Source organism: Geotrypetes seraphini, chromosome 9 (genome assembly GCF_902459505.1).
Source record: "Geotrypetes seraphini chromosome 9, aGeoSer1.1, whole genome shotgun sequence".
Classification (NCBI taxonomy): Eukaryota; Metazoa; Chordata; class Amphibia; order Gymnophiona; family Dermophiidae; genus Geotrypetes; species Geotrypetes seraphini.
In genome coordinates, this window is record NC_047092.1 from 86,938,267 (window position 1) to 86,957,648 (window position 19,382).

Consider the following 19,382-nt stretch of genomic DNA (forward strand, 5'->3'; position numbering starts at 1 on the left):
CTTCACTGTGCAGCAGCAGCATTCCCTCCCCCTCCATTTCCCTGTGCTGCAGCAGCATTTCCCTCCCCCCACCCCGCTTCCGTGTGCTGCAGCAGCATTTCCCTCCTATCCTTCCCTGTGCAGCAGCAGCATTTCTCTCTCCCCCACTTCCCTGTACAGCAGGGTTTCTGGCCGGCTCCCTTACACTTGCTTAAGTTATTTTTGAGTTTAAAGCTGCCGCGGCAGCTCCTCTCATGATCCGCGCCTGCATAGGAAGCCTTCTCTCTGACGTGACGTCAGAGAGGCTTCAGATGCAGGAGCGGCTCTTTGAACTTAAAAATAACTTCAGCAAGGGTAAGGGAGCCAGCCAGACTGCGGGCCGCAGAATAGTTCCTGTTAGATGGAGTGAGACGGAGTGAGGGCAGGAGGGGGGAGTCGCCGGCATGATTCCTGCCTCCGTGTTCAAAAATGGAATTCGGCACGGACCCAGAGACCACAGTGGCAGGGAACACGCAGTCCTAAGTGCGCATGCGCGCTTAGAGTTTTATTATAGAGCTTCCATTTTTCCAGTTCTTATTGTACTAAGATGCTCTACTATTCTTACTTTGATGGATCTCTTCATCTGACCAATACAATAAAGTCCGCAAGGACAGACTATGCAGTAGATCACTCCTGCCATAGTACAGTCAGTCTGCTATCGTAACTTAAAACTTCGGTTGGTATGTGGTATCATTACCTCTCTTGTCTGCATTGATAACTCACAAAATGTGCAATGTCCACATTAGTTATGTCCTGGGTTTTGATCAATAAAATTCTTATTCTTCTTGAACAACTCCCCCAGATTACTGGCCTGTGTGTAAGCAAATTTGGGCAACATCTTTAATTATGGGTGTATGCCAAGGACATGCCAATTTTTTAATGATTTTTTTGTATTAGATGAGAATTTGACGAATATGGGAGTACACAAACTAGCGTATCTTGTTCTGATTGCTGTAGATACTCAGATTTTTGCCATGAATTATGTGAAAATTTAGCCTTATATGCTGATTTTTATAGTATTTTGAGAATATCCTCATTCATGAAATCTCTCAGCCAGGTTTTGAGCATGGTACTGAAACTTCTGTGATGTAGAGCATAATCTCTTGACCCACATGAACTGACCCACCGGTATACTATCCCAAATATTTTTTTGGATGAAAGCTGCTATAATGCAGCAACGAATTTCGGTCGGTGCTTTTTCTATACTGGTCTGTTGAATACCCTACATCTGATATGGTAATGTCTAACAATTGTATTGTTTTCTGTCTCATTTACTGTCAAATTTAATATTATTGTCCACTCGATTGATGTATGTAAAAAATCCCTTCCAAATTACAATAATGTCATCAATGAACCGTTTCCATGATATGATTTTTCCTTTGTATTGGCTGTGATATACATATTTACACTCAAACTCCGTCATGTACAGGCAGGCAATCATGGGGGCCACTGTGGCCACTAGAAATAAATACTCAAGGAATAGGGCCCGAATATATCCCTTATTCACTCAAAAACAAGCCCCACACGGACAAACGATACACACACCCAGCAATACTACAAGGCCTTACTTACAACCCACAACATTCACACTCCCCAAAGAGAAAGGGAAAAAGGAAAAAGAAAAGAAGTGGAGAAAAAGGCTTCAGTTCAGCTTCATCTGGCCAAAAAAACTCCACTCCTAAAAAAGCTGTTTATGTGTAAATGCTGAAAAATAGTCAGTGACTTTCATCTGTATTAGGCGTGCCGTTTGATACCACCTGGCAGGCTACTTTAGTTGCCTTGTTTTCTTGGACTATTTTTCTGCATTTACACATAAACAGCTTTTGTAGGAGTGGAGTTTTTTTGGCCAGATGAAGCTGAACTGAAGCCTTTTTCTCCACTTCTTTTCTTTTTCCTTTTTCCCTTTCTCTTTGTGGAGTGTGAATGTTGTGGGTTGTAAGTAAGGCCTTGTAGTGTTGCTGGGTGTGTGTATCGTTTGTCCGTGTGGGGCTTGTTTTTGAGTGAATAAGGGATATATTCGGACCCTATTCTATACCCTTTGCTGAAGATACCAATCATCCTCAAATACAAAATAATTGTTTTTAATAACCATTTCGCTGAATGATAACATTGAAATATTCTCTGTTGACATTGGAAATCTTTCTAAATATGTTTTAACCAGAGTGATAGAGCATTAAGAAACCATATAAAAAAAATATTTAAAAAAAACCACAGTAAAAAATAATAAGAAGTATTACAGCATTATATTTTTGATGCATATAGTGTGAATGCTGTACAGCAGTGTTCTTCAACCGCCGGTCCATAGACCGGTGCCAGTCTGCAAAAATATGCCTATCTGTGGCCTGATGAGCTGGGTACCCGTGTGGCTCCCTCCCTCTTGTGCAGCAGCCAACGTTTTGCTCTCCCCCCACCCCGGAATAGCAGTGGCTCTCTTCCCAGCCTCCAGACTAACAGTGGCTTCCTCCCCTCCCAGCAGCTCTCAGTATTCTAACTTGCCTGCAGCAGTGCCAGTAGCTCAGTGCAGTGATTCAATTAGGCAGCCTCTGATGATGCAACTTCCTCTTTCCTCAGAGGCGGGTGCGACCCATCAAAGGACACAAGGCTGCCTAAGCTACTGATATTGCTGACACTAACACTACTGACAATGCTGCAGGCAAGTTAAAACACTGAGCTGCTGCTAGTCCGGGTAAGGGAAGGTGCTGAATGGGATAGAGAGATGCCTGGCAGCAATGCTTGGTTGTATGAATGCTCTTGGGCATGTTTTGAGGTTGGCCTTGCCTTACCTGGGAGTCTATTTCTGTTTCTTACGGTGTCACCGCTTTTCTTTTCTCTTTTCTCAACAGCATTGGGGAGCTGGAGTGGGATGGGGGGAGAGAGTGGTTGTTGGATGCCTGTAGTGTGAGTGCTGGGGGGGTTGTTTTTCTTTTCTTATGATAGTGTAGATCAGACATTGGTTGATTGGAAGGTTTGCTTTATGTATAAAAATAAGGAAAACTGCAGCATGTATGTCACGACTTCACATTGGTTTTCCATGATTACATTTTTGCTTATTTGCTAGTCCTATTTTATTTCTTTTGGGTCTGACATCTGAGTGGAAACCTATATAGTTGGCTGCTTTCCTATATTGTTACTATATCAAATAGAGCGCTGGATGATGGCCTTCAAACTGAAACTCAACACAGAAAAAAAACAAATTCTTCCTGGCATCACCCAACGAAAAGATAAAAGAAAATTCAATTCATCTACAGAGCCGAGAATACAAAATTGACCAAACCATAAAGATTCTGACAAACTTGACAAACACCTAACCCTGGAAAACCACACAAACCTACTGTTTAAAAAATGTATTTCGGTCCTCTGGAAACTTCGCACTATTAAAAAATTCTTTGATGAAAAGTCCTTCCGTTTACTAGTACAATCATCCATCTTAAGCACCCTAGATTACTGTAACATCATATACCTAGGAGCTTATAAAAAGAACCTCAACAAGCTGAGATTAATTCAGAACACCGCGATCCGACTAATCCACGGTTTAAAAAAATGGGAACACATTTCCCCTTATTATCAGAAACTCCACTGGTTACCCGCAGAATCCAGAGTCCTCTTCAAGTTTGCTTGTTTTTTGCTACAAAGCTGTCTTTGGGATTCTTCCAGCTTACCTAATCTCCCAGTTCTCCCCCAACGAGTCCAACAAGAACACTCGCAGAACAAACCTATTTAATTACCCCTCCTTGAAATCTTACCAATATAAAAAGTTTCTAGATAGAATGTTATCATTCCAGGCAGCTAGGCTGAACACATGGCTTGGAAAGCCCATATGTGAGGCCACTACATACGCAGACTTTAGAAAATCCCTGAAAACTCGACTGTTTAACAAATTCTAAATTCCCATACCCAACTCTTCTTCGCCATGACCCTTCCACCTTGCCCCCTAATTCCAAGGCCCGAAACTAATTATACTTTCCACCTTGAATCTCATGTACTGACATAATGTATCTTTATTGTAACCCACCTGCACCCCATGTACTGACAAAACGTATCTTTATTGTAACCCATGTACTGACTAAATGTATCTTTATGGTAACCCACCTGTATCCCTTACACTGACAAAATGCACCTTGATAGTAAACCACTTGTATTGTAACCCACTTGCATCCCATGTACTGACAAAATATATCTTTACTGTAACCCACTTGTATCCCATGTACTGACAAAATGAATCTTTAATGTAAACCACTTGCATCCCATGTACTGACTAAATGTATCTTTATTGTAAACCGTTTCTATCCCATGTACTGTCAAATGTATCTTTATTGTAAACTGCTTCGAACTTCATGGTATAGCGGTATATAAGAAATAAATTATTATTATTATTATTATCTATACCTTTTAGTGGTTCTTCTTGTGATTATACTGTTGCACTAATAAAGATTAAAAAAAAAAAAAAAAAGAGAGAGAGAGAGAGGTGCCACACTGGACTGGAAATGGAGGATGATGAAGGGGAAGCTGCTGATGTTAGGGGTGAAAGGAAAAGGGGGAGCAAGAGCTTGTTGGGGGGAAGGGGGAACTGCTTCTGCTGGTCAGGGAAGTTGCCACACTGGACTGGAAATGGAGAATAGTGAAGGAGGAGCTGCTGATGGACAGAAGAAAAGAAAGGGAGGGCTGCTACTAGACCTAAACGGAGGGAGGGAGGGAGAAGGAGAGATGCTGCTGGACTGTGGGGAGAACAGTGGAGAAGAAGGCAGAGAGAGTGACTTGGTGGACTCAGGGAGGGAGAGATGCTAACAACAGGGGGAGAGCAAGGAAGGCATACAAGCCATAGGGTGGGGGGCCTGGGCTCTGGGCAGAAAAGAAAAGAGAGATAATGCCTAGAGAAGAGATGCTGTGCATGGAAAATAGGGACAGACACAGAGGGGGGAATGCTGGATGAAGAAGGGATGGGGACACAGGAGGGCAATACTGATCACAGGGGTACAAAGGGACAAGGACGCAGAGGGTAGTGGTTTTTATTTCAGTCTTAGTAGTTTGCCAGTCCAAATAATTTTTTTTAATTCCGCCGGTCCATACGTGTAAAAAGGTTGAAGAACACTGCTGTACAGTACAAATAAAGATCCCAGGTAAAATAAGGTTATAAAAACTTTCACCACAAGGCACCAAGATACATCTGACAAACTGCAATCTTACACGCCTAGCCATTCCCTTCGCTCAGAAAATGAGAAATGGCTCATTATTCCCCGTCCCCTTCCCCACACACACACAAGATCCCTCCTACTGGAAACAGCAACAAAGCGCTCCTATACCCACTTCCTCACCATACTATGGAACTTGCTGCCCACGCAGATCAGGTCTCTGGATAGACTGATGGACTTCAGGTAAGCAGTAAAAACCTTCCTCTTCCAAAGACCCAATCACAGACCTGATATTCTATGCGTGGACTAAAAACCTGTATGTGAACTGACTCATTATGCATGTATTCCCCATGATCAATCATTGTATGCCATCTGATTGTCTTGCCTGTTTTGCTCTGCTCCTGTGTGTTGTAAATAGGTTCCCCACTGTTTCTGAAACTACATATGTTCTCTTGTAACTCATCTAGAGCTTTCTGGGAGGACGGGATATAAATAAATAAACTTAGCTTATTCCCTCTTGGAGGCTCCTTTATCTTTCTTCCTCCTGATGTATCTTTGGCTAGCCTAGCTAATTCCTTGTCAGTCAGTCAACCTTTGTGACTTTCATGGCCCTCTTTATGGCCTTTTCCTGTTCATTAACTGTGCCCACTCCCAGAGCCAGTAGTCCTCTGAATTCATAGGACACTGCTGAAGGGTTAAACCAGGTGTCCTCTCATTCCTGGGCCTACACTCATCCTGGAGTCTCACTTCTTCACTTCTCACTTGATGAACAGACTGATCTCCCTCAAGTATATCTTGGAATGAAAAAGTTTAAAACAACAATTCCACTCCAGGACTTCCAACTACTCCAGTTGCAGTTTACAATGCAGCTGCTTCTATCTTTTCCACAGTTTGGAGTCTCTTACTCCCTCTAGTCCAGTGGTTCCCAACCCTGTCCTAGAGGACCCCCTGGCCAATCGGGTTTTCAGGCTAGCCCTAATGAATATGCATGAGAGAGATTTGCATATAATGGAAGTGACAGGCATGCAAATCTGCACCATGCATATTCATTAGGGCTATCCTGAAAACCCGATTGGCCTGGGGGTCCTCTAGGACAGGGTTGGGAACCACTGCTCTAGTCTGCTGTGCATTCATGAGCTAGCCTTGTTTCAGGACACCTAGCTCCTGCTCCACTCTGTAGTCTGAACCAGATTTTCTTGACTGCTCTGATCTCATCTGCCAAAACTTTACTTTTACTTTCCCACAGTAGCTTTCTACCTTTAAACCAGTTGTCTCAAACTCAAACCCTTTGCAGGGCCACATTTTGAATTTGCAGGTACTTGGAGGGCTGCAGAAAAAATAGTTAATGTCTTATTAAAGAAATTACAATTTTGCATGAGGTAAAACTCTTTATAATTTATAAATCTTTCCTTTAACTGTTAAAGGAAAGATTTATAACCTATAAAGAGTTTTACCACATGCAAAATTGTCATTTCTTTAAAAAAACATTAACTATTTTTTCTGCGGCCCTCACTCTTTCCTTTCTCAGAACTGACACATTTTAATCACTATATTGAAAATAAAATCATTTTCCTAAACTTTGTTGTCTGGTGACTTTATTTTTCTGTGCTTTTAACTATGTTTCCAAGGCCTTCTTGTCCATTGTCTGTTTTTCTCTCCATCTTCACTTTCTGCCTTGCATTCATCTTTTATACCAGTGGTTCCCAACCCTGTCCTGGAGGAACACCAGGCCAATTGGGTTTTCAGGCTAGCCCTAATGAATATGCATGAAGCAAATTTGCATGCCTATCACTTCCATCATATGCAAATCTCTCTCATGCATATTTATTAGGGCTAGCCTGAAAACCCGATTGGCCTGGTGGTCCTCCAGGACAGGGTTGGGAATCACTGTTTTATACTACACTTATACATCCATCTTTTATACTACACTTATACATACATCTTTTATACACAGTTTATTATAGTAAATCAACTCAGTGATTGTTGCACATCATGCTTTGGAATACTAAGAGAAGATAGTACTCTCAGAATTTTGGAACGATTAAAAGATTATAAGACACAAACCTCCTAGTCTCAGAGAGTGATCAGTGATATAAGAGGTTACAATGACTGGAAGGTGAACTCCTTGTGAAGGGTGGCTTTTCAGCCTTCACTTTGGAGTTTCATATCTCTGAGCACTTTATATACACAACTGATCACTCTCCACAGACAGCTTTTCATAGAAGTCAGTTCGTTTTTTGTATTCTAAATTATTTTCTGATTTCCCATTTTTTGATATTTATAATCCCTGATTCTTCTAAGGAAATTAATTTGCATCCATCTTTGGCATTAACTTAACATTCAATTTTTCAGCTTTCTTCTCAAAATCTACTTTTCCATGTATTACCTTCCCTTCCTATCTCTCTCTCCTTCCCTCCTTATTTCCATGGTCTGCTATCCCTCTCCTTCCCTCCTCCCCCCCCCCCCCCATGTAACATTTCTCTTTCCCTTTCTCCTTTTTGGCCTCCTTCTTTTCCACCAGTCCAACATTTTTTTCTCTCTTCCTCCTGCATGCTTTTCCTCTGGTCCTCCTTCTCTCAACCAAACATTTCTCTCTCCCTCCATGAGTCCAACTTTTCACTCTCTGCCCTCTCTCCCTTCCCCAGTGTAACATTTCTCCTTCCTTCCTTTCTGTCTGTCTTCCTCATCCATCTTGCCCTCTCCATGAGTCCAACACTTTCTCCCTGCTGCACGCTTCCTCTCTCTGTCCTTGCCTCTTCCCTTAGTGGCATCCCTCCTTCCCACACCCAACCCAACATGCTTTCTCCCCATGCACCATCTCACCCTCCCCTCCAGTATGTTGCACCTTTCCTTTCCCTCCCTTTCTGCCAGGTCCACAGCAACCCTTCTCCCTTCCTTTTACCTCCCCCCTGTCCAGCAGCACCTTTTCCCTTCCCTGCTCCCCTTGTCCAGCAGTACCCCTTCTCCCTTCCTTCCTCCCCAGCAATACCTCTATTTTGTGGGCTATGGTCTGTACGCGATCTCGCACACTGGGCAGGAAGAGAGACTCCGGCACTGGCGTTAGCTGACTTGAAACTTCCTGCTGCCATCGCGTATGCCGGGACTCCTGCTTTCGTCTCATCTCGCACCCCTGGATCAGCTGTGGCAGGCTAGAGAAAGGAGGTAATGAGACTCAGCAGATAAGCAAAGGCAGGAATCCCAGCATACGCGAGGGCAGCAGGAAGTTTCAAGTCAGCTGGCGCCGGAGCCTCTCTTCCTGTCCAGCGTGTAAGATCGCGTACAGACCACGGGCCACAAAAGGCATGCGATCCGTGGGCAGTAAGTTTGAGACCACTGCTTTAAACCAACTTCTTTGGCAGCTACACCAAGCACAATCACTGTGCTTACTTCTTTAACAGTTATATCCCGCTTAGAACCTAACTGGATCACAATAATACATACAAACATATTACATACAGGCCAATGACAGCAAGATCATATCCCTAATGCTGTAGGTTGCCTGAAGTTTGAAAATGCAGTGGCAGAGGAGGTATGTGAGGACAGGGGAGACTCAGATAGCAATATTCAACTCCAGGATGGCCCAGGTGGAGGGATGGAGAGAGAGAGGCTGCACTGGGGAGGGGGAGAGTTGGGGGTGAGACTAGTGGAATGCAGGAGCATGGCAGTGTACTATGGGTGGGACAAGTGGGGCATGGACAGGGCTGGGTCTTGTGTCCTTTTTTTGACTTAACAAATATGTTAACCCTTCCCTGGTCCAGTCTCTTCAGGTACTATGGCTTGTCCTTACACAGGAGTCCTCTTGACTCAAGAATTACCTCTTGGAAGCCTCTAAATTCAAGGCCTCTCTGCTCTATCCTGCCAGAGGGTTTTTACTTTCTGCTCCCTGTTGAGCCCTGCCCCTTTGACCAACCAGTTTAACATTCCTCAATTTGGTGCCACCTGCTGGACGGTAACTTAACAGCCACATCAGTGAAGAGGTGTTTCTAGGGATTCTTGCTACTATGACACTCCCTCCCTCACATGTATGTTCATTTTTTTTTTTTAATTTGAGGAAGACTGTCAGACAGAGAGTGGGCATTCTTGTGCTAACAAGTTCGGGCATTTACATTAATGCATGCAAACTGATTAGACCACGGATAGCCCCCTATGGCCTACAAAATAGGTGGTGGTAAGTGCTCATATAGGTGGTGGAAATGCCATTTTACAGCTGCAGTAAAAATGGCCTTAGTACATGGGAAAGATATGTGTAAGGATACATTAAGGCCAGTTTTTATCATGGCATAGTAAAAAGATTCCTATATCCATTAGTTTCCTTTTATTTTAATAATTCCTCTATATTTTGGCCTAGTTTAATTTACTTATCTAAAACACTTTATCCCCTGCTTTAATAACTGGCACAATATATTCCCCCATTTGAATAGCCTTTCCTGTTTCTCTTTATTTTTCTAGGAAATTTTGCTTTATCTTCTCACTTTTTTTTTTTTTTTTTTTAATTTGTTTTCATTTTTACATGTCTGTCTGTATTTTTGCAAGCAATTTTCTTCTACCTCTTTGGTGACCTATGGGGTCCATTTCTGTTCTTTCCTTCGCTAAAATACCTCAAAAACATAGATCCTTTACCATTTCAACACCCTTTTTTTCATTGCTGCACAGGACTATCCCAGTTACCAAACACAAATAAATATATACATAGAAAAACTTACAAGCTTCACTTCGATGAAGAGTCTGATCTATAATCAAGTCCTAAAATAAAAGAAGACAAAAATGTAGTCCATGCATATATAATAGCAAAACTAGTCATTAAAAAAAAAAAGAAAAAAAAAGATTAGATTAGATTCTTACTTTGGTAATCTTCTCTCTTGTAGATGTGTCTAGTAGTCCTGAACGCTAGGGTCTTATATCTTAACCAGCAAGTTGCTTGCAGAAATCTGTCAATCATGTTTTCCAACACCATCTCCTTCCCAGGGAGCTGCTCCTGCCCCTTCAGTTTGTACAAAAGCAAGTCAAATAGCATTGTAATAAAAGACATAACAGGAAGGAAGAAAACGGGGGGAAATGCCTGGCACTACAATTTTGTTTTGCTCTGTAACAAACATAGGAGATAACATTATAACATTCAAATTTGTGCAACCAACACCAAATATGTATAGAGCTTGTAGCTACCCGCATGACCTGCTAACAAGCTGAGACTTAAACCAGACTATATGGTCATGATTATTTACCTATGCATCATGTTTCGGGGGGAAGGGGGGATGTTTCTCAGCTCCTCTGAGAAACAGAAAATTTTTCCAATCCAGATTGATCCTCAGGCAGAAGGCAGGGTTGGGCTTCAGGATTACTAGACATAGCTACAAGAAAGAAGATTACTGAGGTAAGAACTTAATCTTTCTTTCTAGTTCAATGTGTCTAGTGGTCTTGAACATTAGGGACCAAAGCAGTCCCCACAGTCTAGGGGTGGCCGACTGCACCTGCCTTTTAAGATGGAGGCCCTGAAAGTAGCATCCTTCCCAGCTGCTATGTCCACCCTATAGAACCTGGAAATATATGAAGGCTAGACCATGTAGCCACTCTATAAATCTCCTTGGGCGAGATAGCCCTAGTCTCCACCCACAAGGAAGCAACTCGTCTCATGGAGTATGCTTTCAATGTGATCGGTGGTTGTTTACCACAGCCCACAAATGCGTAGGAAATGGCCATTTTAATCCATCTGGAAATCGAGGCTTCCCTTTCTTGGTATGACTGGTGAGAACAAAAAGTTGATCCAAAAGGCGAAACTCGTTGGTAACTTTGAGGTACCAAAAAAACACTCACTTGACATCCATCAAATGCAACACTTTATCCATTTTCATAGACCCCGTAGAGCAAAAAGCGGACAAGCAGACTTTCTAATTGATATGGAAAGTCTTGTTGAAAGTTTAAAAATGAATAAAGAAATATTAAAAAAAAAAAAAAAAAAAAAAGACTACCTTTGGTAAGAAAACGGGACTGCAGAAAGGGGTGCAGAAAGAATCAAGCGAGAGACCCAGCATGGTTAACCAACGAAGTTAAGAAGGTGATAGGAGACAAGAAAAAATCCTTCAAGACGTGGAAAAAGGATAAAATCGAGGAACATTGGAAAGAGCACAGGAAGCATCAAAAAGAATGTCACCGCTTGGTCAGAACAGCAAAAAAAGAGTATGAAGAGAGACTTGCCAAGGAGGCACGGAATTTTAAACCATTCTTTCGATATGTGAAAGGAAAACAACCGGCGAGGGAGGAGGTGGGACCCCTGGATGAGGGAGGGAGGAAGGGAGTGGTAAAGGAGGTAAGGGAGGTGGCGGACAGATTAAACACGTTCTTCTCGTCAGTACTCACAAAAGAGGACACATCCAACGTGCCGGAACCCGAAAAATTCTTCAAGGGGGACCAAGAGGACAAATTATTGTGCATGGAGGTAAGCCTCGAGGATGTACTCAAACAGATAGATAGACTAAAAACGGACAAATCTCCGGGCCCAGACGGAATCCACTCCAGAATACTAAAAGAGCTTAGAGACGAAATAGCGGAGTTACTACAGCAGATTTAAAACCTATCCTTGAAAACAGGGGTAATCCCGGAGGATAGCGAATGTTACACTCATCTTCAAGAAAGGATCTAGAGGCGACCCAGGAAATTATAGACCGGTCAGCTTAACCTCAGTTCTGGGGAAGATGGCCGAATCATTAATCAAGGACAGTATCAATGAGCATATAGAAAAAAATAAGCTGATGAGAACAAGCCAGCATGGTTTCTGTAATGGTAGATCATGCCAAACGAACCTACTGCATTTCTTTGAGGGGATAAGCGAGCAATTGGACAAAGGTGACCCCATAGACGTAGTGTACCTGGACTTCCAGAAAGCCTTCGACAAGGTGCCTCACGAGCGCCTACTAAGGAAACTGTGGAACCACAGTGTGGAAGGGGACATACACAGATGGATTAGAAACTGGCTGGCGAACAGGAAACAGAGAGTGGGAGTGAAAGGTCACTATTCTGACTGGAAAGGGGTCCCGAGTGGCATCCCACAAGGGTCAGTGCTGGGACCGCTGCTGTTCAATATATTTATTAATGACCTGGAAGCAGGGACCAAGTGCGAAATTATATAATTTGCGGACGACACAAAACTCTCTGGTAAGGTTAGAACTGTTGAGGAATGTAAAGAACTTCAAAGGGACCTGAACAAACTGAGTGAGTGGGCAAATAAATGGCAGATGAGCTTCAATGTAGAAAAATGTAAAGTCATGCTCATGGGGAAAGGAAACCCGATGTACAAATATACGATGGGGGGGATATTATTGGGGGAAGGCAACCTAGAAAGGGACTTGGGGGTTAGGGTGGATAGAATAATGAAACCGGCGGCACAATGCGCCGCGGCCTCGAAAAAGGCAAACAGAATGTTGGCCATTATCAAGAAAGGTATCGCTACCAGAAGCAAGGAAGTTATCCTCCCGCTGTATAGGGCGATGGTGCGACTGCATCTGGAGTACTGCGTTCAAAACTGGTCGCCTTACCTTAAGAAGGATATGGCGATACTGGAGAGGGTCCAGAGAAGAGCAACAAAAATGATAAAGGGCATGGAGAACCTTTCGTATGCTGAGAGATTGCTGGGGCTCTTTTCCCTGGAAAAGCGGAGACTTAGAGGGGATATGATAGAAACTTACAAGATCATGAAGGGTATAGAGAAGGTAGAGAGGGACAGATTCTTCAGACTGGCGGGGGCAACAAAAACTAGAGGGAATTCGGAAAAATTGAAGGGAGACAGATTCAGAACAAATGCCAGGAAGTTCTTCTTCACTCAGAGGGTGATGAACACCTGGAACACGCTTCCAGAGGATGTGGTAGAGCAGAGTACGATTTTGGGTTTCAAAATGGGACTGGACAAGTTCCTGAAGGAAAAGGGGATTGAAGGGTACAATTAAAGGGGTACTATACAGTATAAATGCTTTAGAGTAATAGATCACTTATAGGTCATTGACCTGGGGGACCGCCGCGGGAGCGGACTGCTGGGCATGATGGACCTATGGTCTGACTCAGCAGAGGCAATGCATATGTTCTTATATTCTTATGACTGTGCATAAGGAGAGCCCTGTTTCTGTGAACCTAAGGAATGGCTCCCTGCAAGAAAGAGCTTGTAGCTCAGAAACCCATCTCGCCCATCTCACCCAGGAACACTGTCTTGACTGTAAAATCCAAGAGAGAAGCTTCCTATAAGGGCTCATATGGAGCAGTACCGAGACCTTGCAACATGATGTTAAGGTTCCAAGAAGGGAAAGGGTAATGAACCGAAGGGCACAACTATAGAACCCCTTTAATGAACCATGTGACATCTGGGTGAAAGGCCAAGGAGCCTCATTCCCCTAGAGCTTAGAAACAGAAGAGCCCTGGTACCTGCACTTTGAGAACCTACTGAGAGCTCCTTCTGAAGTCCCTCTTGAAAAAAAACCAGGACCATCTAAATCGGAGTTTGTCAGGGCTCTACAATCTTCAACACACACCAGTGTTGAAAGGTCTTCCAGGCCTTAGCATAGGCTGCCACCATGGACAGCTTCTTCGCTCTGAGCAACATGGTAATGACTACGTCTGAATAATCTTTGCGTTGTCAACTCAAGAGCCATGCTGTAAGCCCAAACTGTACCGGATTAGGAACCAGTTCCTGAGTGAGGAGATCCACTTGGACTGGCGGTCTGAGGCTTTCATCCTTCTGGAGACGAACTAGGTCCATATACCATGGTCTGCAAGGCCAATCAGGTGCCACTAGAACTACCAAGTCGGGATGTGTCGCAATCCTGTGAATGACATGACTGAGAATGGACCACAGGGGAAACTTACAAGACCTCATTCCCCACCACAGCTGGACTAATGCGTCCATCAGCTGTAAAAACAAGGCATCTTAGCATTCACAGCCAAGCCCATCAGATCAATCTGTGGAGGCCCCCACCACTGAACTATGGCGTCGAATGCATGCGAAGACAAAGAGCATTCACCCAGGTTGAGAATCTAATGACTGAGAAAGTCGGCCTTCACATTTTCCACTCCTACCACATGCGCCATTGAGAGAGCCTATAAGTGAGCATCTGCCCACCAAAAGAGTAGTTGAACTTCTAGATGCAACGGGGGCTTCTGGTACCACCTTGCCTCTTGACATATGCTACCGCTGTCACATTGTCCGAGAAGACTGCCTTGCCCTCCAGAAACTTCTCCAGTGCCTTTAGCGCTAGACAAATAGTTCTGAGTTCCAGGCGATTTATGGACCATTTCCACTGAACCACAGTGCAACGCTTCTAGCTAGGTGTCCACTGCAGTACCCCTCCCCCCAAAACCATAAAGGATGGCATTGGTCGTTAGTATCTCCCAGGAGGAGATGCAAAGAGGCATGCCCCTGGAAAGGACAGCTGGACTCAGCCACCATCGCAGTTGCTCTTCGCTGTAGGTAGCCAGGAGAGCAGCTGTTGTAGCAAATCTGACTGAAGGGGCCAGTGAGAGAGAAGAGAGTCTTGGAGAGGTTTCATGTGTGCTCTGACCTAAGGAACCACATCCATGATTGCCATCAACTCTACGACCTGCACAAAATGCCACACCATGAGGGCAGGTCTCTGGAGTAGCTCCGAAACCTGCTTCTGGAGCTTCAGTCTGCGTGGCTCTGAAAGTAACACTTGGCCCAAGGCCATGTCAAACACGACTCCCAGCTATTCCAGACACTGAGTAGGTTCCAACTGATTATTAGAAACATAGAAACATGATGGCAGATGCCAGAGCTACCCAGTATCGAAGGAAAGAATTTCTTCAATTGAAACCTCGGGTGTTTGCTCTGGATGCTAACTTTTTCTTAAAATTTCCTTGCAAGTGCATTATTAAATTGCAGGAAAAAGAGTATATATTTTGGGATCCAATACACTTGCAAGTTTCCGAGAACAAGAAAAAGATAATAAATAAATGGATATTATCTTGGTTAGGAGTCAAAGTGAATGGTTTAGCTTGGTATGTTTTTCCTGAGCTTATATTTTTCTTTTTTGTAATATTGGGTAATAGAACAGTAACTCCTCCAAATTTGTGGGCTAGAAGGATATTATGTTTTAAAGATTGTTATTCCTTTCTTTTTGTAAATTTTCTGATTTTGTCTATCCTTATTCTTTACTATTCTGTATGACCTGTATTATAAAAAATTATAAAAGAAACATGATGGCAGATAAAGGCCAAATGGACCATCTAGTCTGCCCATCTGCAGTAACCATTCTTCTTGAAGATGACTATCCAGTCCAAGCTCTGGAGAAGTTGCACTAGTCTCAAAACCACCAGCTCACCTTCCTCCTTGGATGGAGTTTTGATAAGCCAATTGTCCAAATATGGGTACATCTGAATCCCAGCTTTGCAAAGATGCGCTGCTACCATCACCATCATCTTGGTAAAGGTGTGAGGTGCCGTGGTCAGACCAAAGGGGAGTGTGGAGAACTGAAAATGTGGCTCCAACACATGAAGTCACGAGTATCTCCTGAGGGCTGAGAAAATGGGAATGTGAATATAGACCATCCTCAGATCAAGGGTGGCAAGAAATTTCCCCAGCATCACTGTCACTATGATCAACATTCGGATGTGTGGTATCTTCAGAGCTGCATTGACCGACTTGAGGTCCAGAATTAGTCAGCAGTCATCTGAGCTTTACTTTGGCAGGATGAAGTATATGGAGTATATGCCAAAGCCCAAGTCTGCATCCGGAACCGGCTCTATGGCCATAGATCCTGTAGCCTTTTCACTATAGCCTGAACTTTGAGAGCACTCTCCTGCCAGCCAGCCAGCCAGATGGTGATGTTAGAAAACGGGGAGCACAGAACTCGATTTTGTACCCCTCCTGGATTATGCCTAGAACCCAGTGGTCTGCGCCAATCTGAAACCAGAACGACCAAAAGGCAGTCTGCCCCCTATCTGGGGGAGCTTGACCTCTAGCTTGGCATCATCGTACTTTCTTAGTGGCTGGGGAAAGGTGAGATCTTGAGGTTTGCTATCTACTGCCTCCGCTGATTCTCTGATGCAATCCCTGAAAAGGTCTTTGCATCAATTGACTTCCTGAATATGTACGAAATCTTCAGGAGCCTTGAAAATTGCCCTGATCTGGACTCCGGGCCATTCGTGGTCTGCTGTCCGGTAAGGACTTGGGGCAACAATCCATCACACTAAACATCAGGTCATCTAGGTCCTTGCCAAAGAGCATCTCCCCCCTAAAAGGGAAACCAGCTTAGTGTAGCTTTAGAGATAGCATCTCATGCCCGCTGTCTGATCCACAATATCCATTGGGCAGAGAAAGCATAGGTCTAGACCTTGCTCATAACTCTGATGAGATCATACAGAGCATTCGCAATATAATTCACCCCAGAGAGGAGCATTTGGGGATCTTCCCCAGCTATCGGGTTTGAGGCCCAGACAGGCAAGAGTGACAAACATGTGTCACAAAGGAAGATGCTGATTCTGCCTTAATCTCTGGGGATCAAAGCTTCAAATTTACCCTTGAGGAACAAGTCCATTTTGTGGTCCTGAGGATCCTTTAACATCACCCCTCCTTCTCTAGGAAGGGAAGTTCATTTAATGACCTGCACCACCAGCAAATCCAATTTTGTCTGAACAAACAGCTGCTGGAAATCTGGCACCATCAGATTCAGCTTGGCTATAGTTTAGCCACTTGAAGGGATCCATCTAGCAACTCCCCATGGTCAGTGGCCAGTTTAGTGATGTCCAGATATGAGGGAAAAATTGCAGATGGAGCCACAGAACTGCTCATAACTGAGCATTGAGAAGAAGCTGGTGGGACTTCTAGCTTTAACTTCTGCAGCGAGGTGGAAATAATGCTCGAAAGCACAGAGGTCATGAACAACAGGCGCACTGTAGGGTCTTCCACCTGATCCAGTGTCACCACCACCTCTTGACCGCTGTCCTCCTGCTTTGAAGCAGACTGCCAAGGGGACTTCATCCTGGGATAAAAGTAGCATTGAATTGGACATGCCATCCTCCCAGTCCATAACAAACTGATCATCCTGGTCCAAGTCTGCATCCTCATCTGATTGGGGCACCCGTTGAGGAAGAACCTATGTGCCGCTGCCACAACTGGTGCACTGCTAACAGCCGTTGAGGACCATTAGCAGTTTAAATAAGCATTCCATATAAGACAAAATCTGGTGTGAAGCCTCCTACCAAGGGTCTCTCCAACTAAAGCAGGGACCCCCTACTGGTCCTCCTGGGCTCCGTAGCCTCCACACAACTGTTCAAAAGGTCCTGGAAAGGGTCTCTTCCCCTGGGGACTTTCCTCCAGGGGATCCCCAGGCATCCCCTGCTGTTTGGCCAGACATCCAATGCAAACCTGGCATGATATAGAGGTAAAAAGGCCTGAGGAGTCCATTCCCATCAATTTTGAGCAAAAGCGAGGGATTTTGAGGCAGATGGATGCAAAAAAAAAAAAAAAAAAAGATTGTTTAAAATCCAAGATGACCACCGCCAGAACAATCATGCCAAAAATGCCCCATGGAAACCTCCTTGAAGAGGAAAAAAAAAAACCTCTCAGGAAAAAGAGTTTTGGAGGAAGGGAACCTGGGCTCTGGGGTCAGGAACCCTCAAAATCAACTTTTAGAGACTCACATCCCCCCCTTGATTTTTCCCATAGGCTTCAATAGTCTTTCTTACTATGCCTTGTGATGCCTGTCTGCTGCCTCACAGATTCACTGGATGAACCTGGCCTTCTAGCTGCCAGTAGGACCGAGGTCAGACTGAACCTCAACTCCTAGTGAACTGCACCGTGAAAAGGAAGAGGACCATGCAGCTGGCCCACTATTAGTCTCAGTCAAGCCCAAATAGCCTGCAATCAAGCTCCTGATTGAAGCAAGGATGCAACCAGCTATACCGGGGACAGCCTTCAAGCTCTAAAAAATACAGCAGGTTGGTTAGCCAGGTGTCCCCGAGGGGCTGATCTTGTTAGCATCAGACTTCCACCACGTGAGTTTGCATCTTCTCCCAGGCAGAGGTTCCAACAAGTGGAAATCTATAGGTACTGAGCCTCCAAAGATCCTTGAGCAAAAATAATAAAACCACAGAGCAGATCAAAAACACTTTTGAGCAACTCGCTTGCAGAAAAACTATGGGGGCAGAAGCAGCAACTTGGGAAGGAGGTGGAGTTGGAAAACATGATTAACAGTTTTTTGCAAGCAACTTTCTGGTTCAAATACAAGATCCTAGCATTCAGAACCATTAGACACATTGCACTAGAACAATTACTACTAATGCACTCCCTATTGCCAAGTTAAGTCACATACTGATTGCCTCTTTGTTTTTGTATACCATATGCTATATCATAACCCTTTTTATTTTCTGTACCATATTTGTTTATCTAATCCATTCTTTATTTTGGAAACCATATTCCAAGTTTCACATCTTCTACCCATATTATAATTTGCAAAAACCTATTGCAATAATCTTGTTTGTGTCTACTGAATGTAGGCAGCTATTTTAAGCAGGTCATAGTGTCCTGCTGCAATGAGAACACGGTGCCCAAGATACTAACATCTATATTAACTGGCTCGATGGTATTGATGTGGACATTTGGTGCTGAGGATGAACGATCCCGCTGTCCAAACTGATTCCGATGATCATCATCAACTGGCCGAAAGGGCTGAGGGATTGGAATGGATTTTGAAGGAGAAGTACTGGGAAGAGCTGGAAGCCTGAAAAACATAGGTGTGGAAAGAAACATAATTCAATGCTATGAAGACTACATTCTTATTGATAAAGATAAATTTTATTATTTATTTTAAAAATGTATATATCGCCTAAAATCTAGGCAGTTTACAAAACATACAAAATAAATAATACAACAGACTCAAACTCTCCTACATCCTCCACTATAAACATGCGCATTTTGTTCACATAAATGCATTGTCCTATAACTAAATCTTCATGAGTTTTTAAAAGTATCACAGAAATACTTACTGTATTTTTGTTCACATTGACAAATAACTGTTTTCAAAAGTTTCTTAAAAGTATCCCTGGGTTTACATAATCGTAACTGACCTGTCAATGAGTTCCAAAATTTCACTCCTACTATTGAAAACAGAGAATTCCTGACCCTAGTATGTATCACATTTCTCTCTTTCATCAAAGACAATCTCATATCCTGTGCAGATCTTAATTCCTTTCTTAGACAATACAACTCCAACAAATCTCAAAAACATTCAGGGGCTG

At 43.5% G+C, this 19,382-nt stretch overlaps 1 protein-coding gene across 6 annotated transcripts in view; it reads right to left on the reverse strand.

Annotated features, from left to right (window-relative positions):
* Positions 1 to 19,382, reverse strand: part of BRAF (B-Raf proto-oncogene, serine/threonine kinase) — a 1,024,017-nt gene that overhangs the window by 565,264 nt on the left and 439,371 nt on the right. For all 6 annotated transcript variants that reach the window (XM_033958817.1, XM_033958818.1, XM_033958821.1 and 3 more), the window contains 2 exons: positions 18,706 to 18,865; positions 9,851 to 9,890 (listed from right to left, as the gene is read on the reverse strand). In XM_033958817.1, coding sequence (XP_033814708.1) covers positions 9,851 to 9,890; positions 18,706 to 18,865 — 200 coding nt within the window. The remainder of the gene's footprint in view (positions 1 to 9,850; positions 9,891 to 18,705; positions 18,866 to 19,382) is intronic.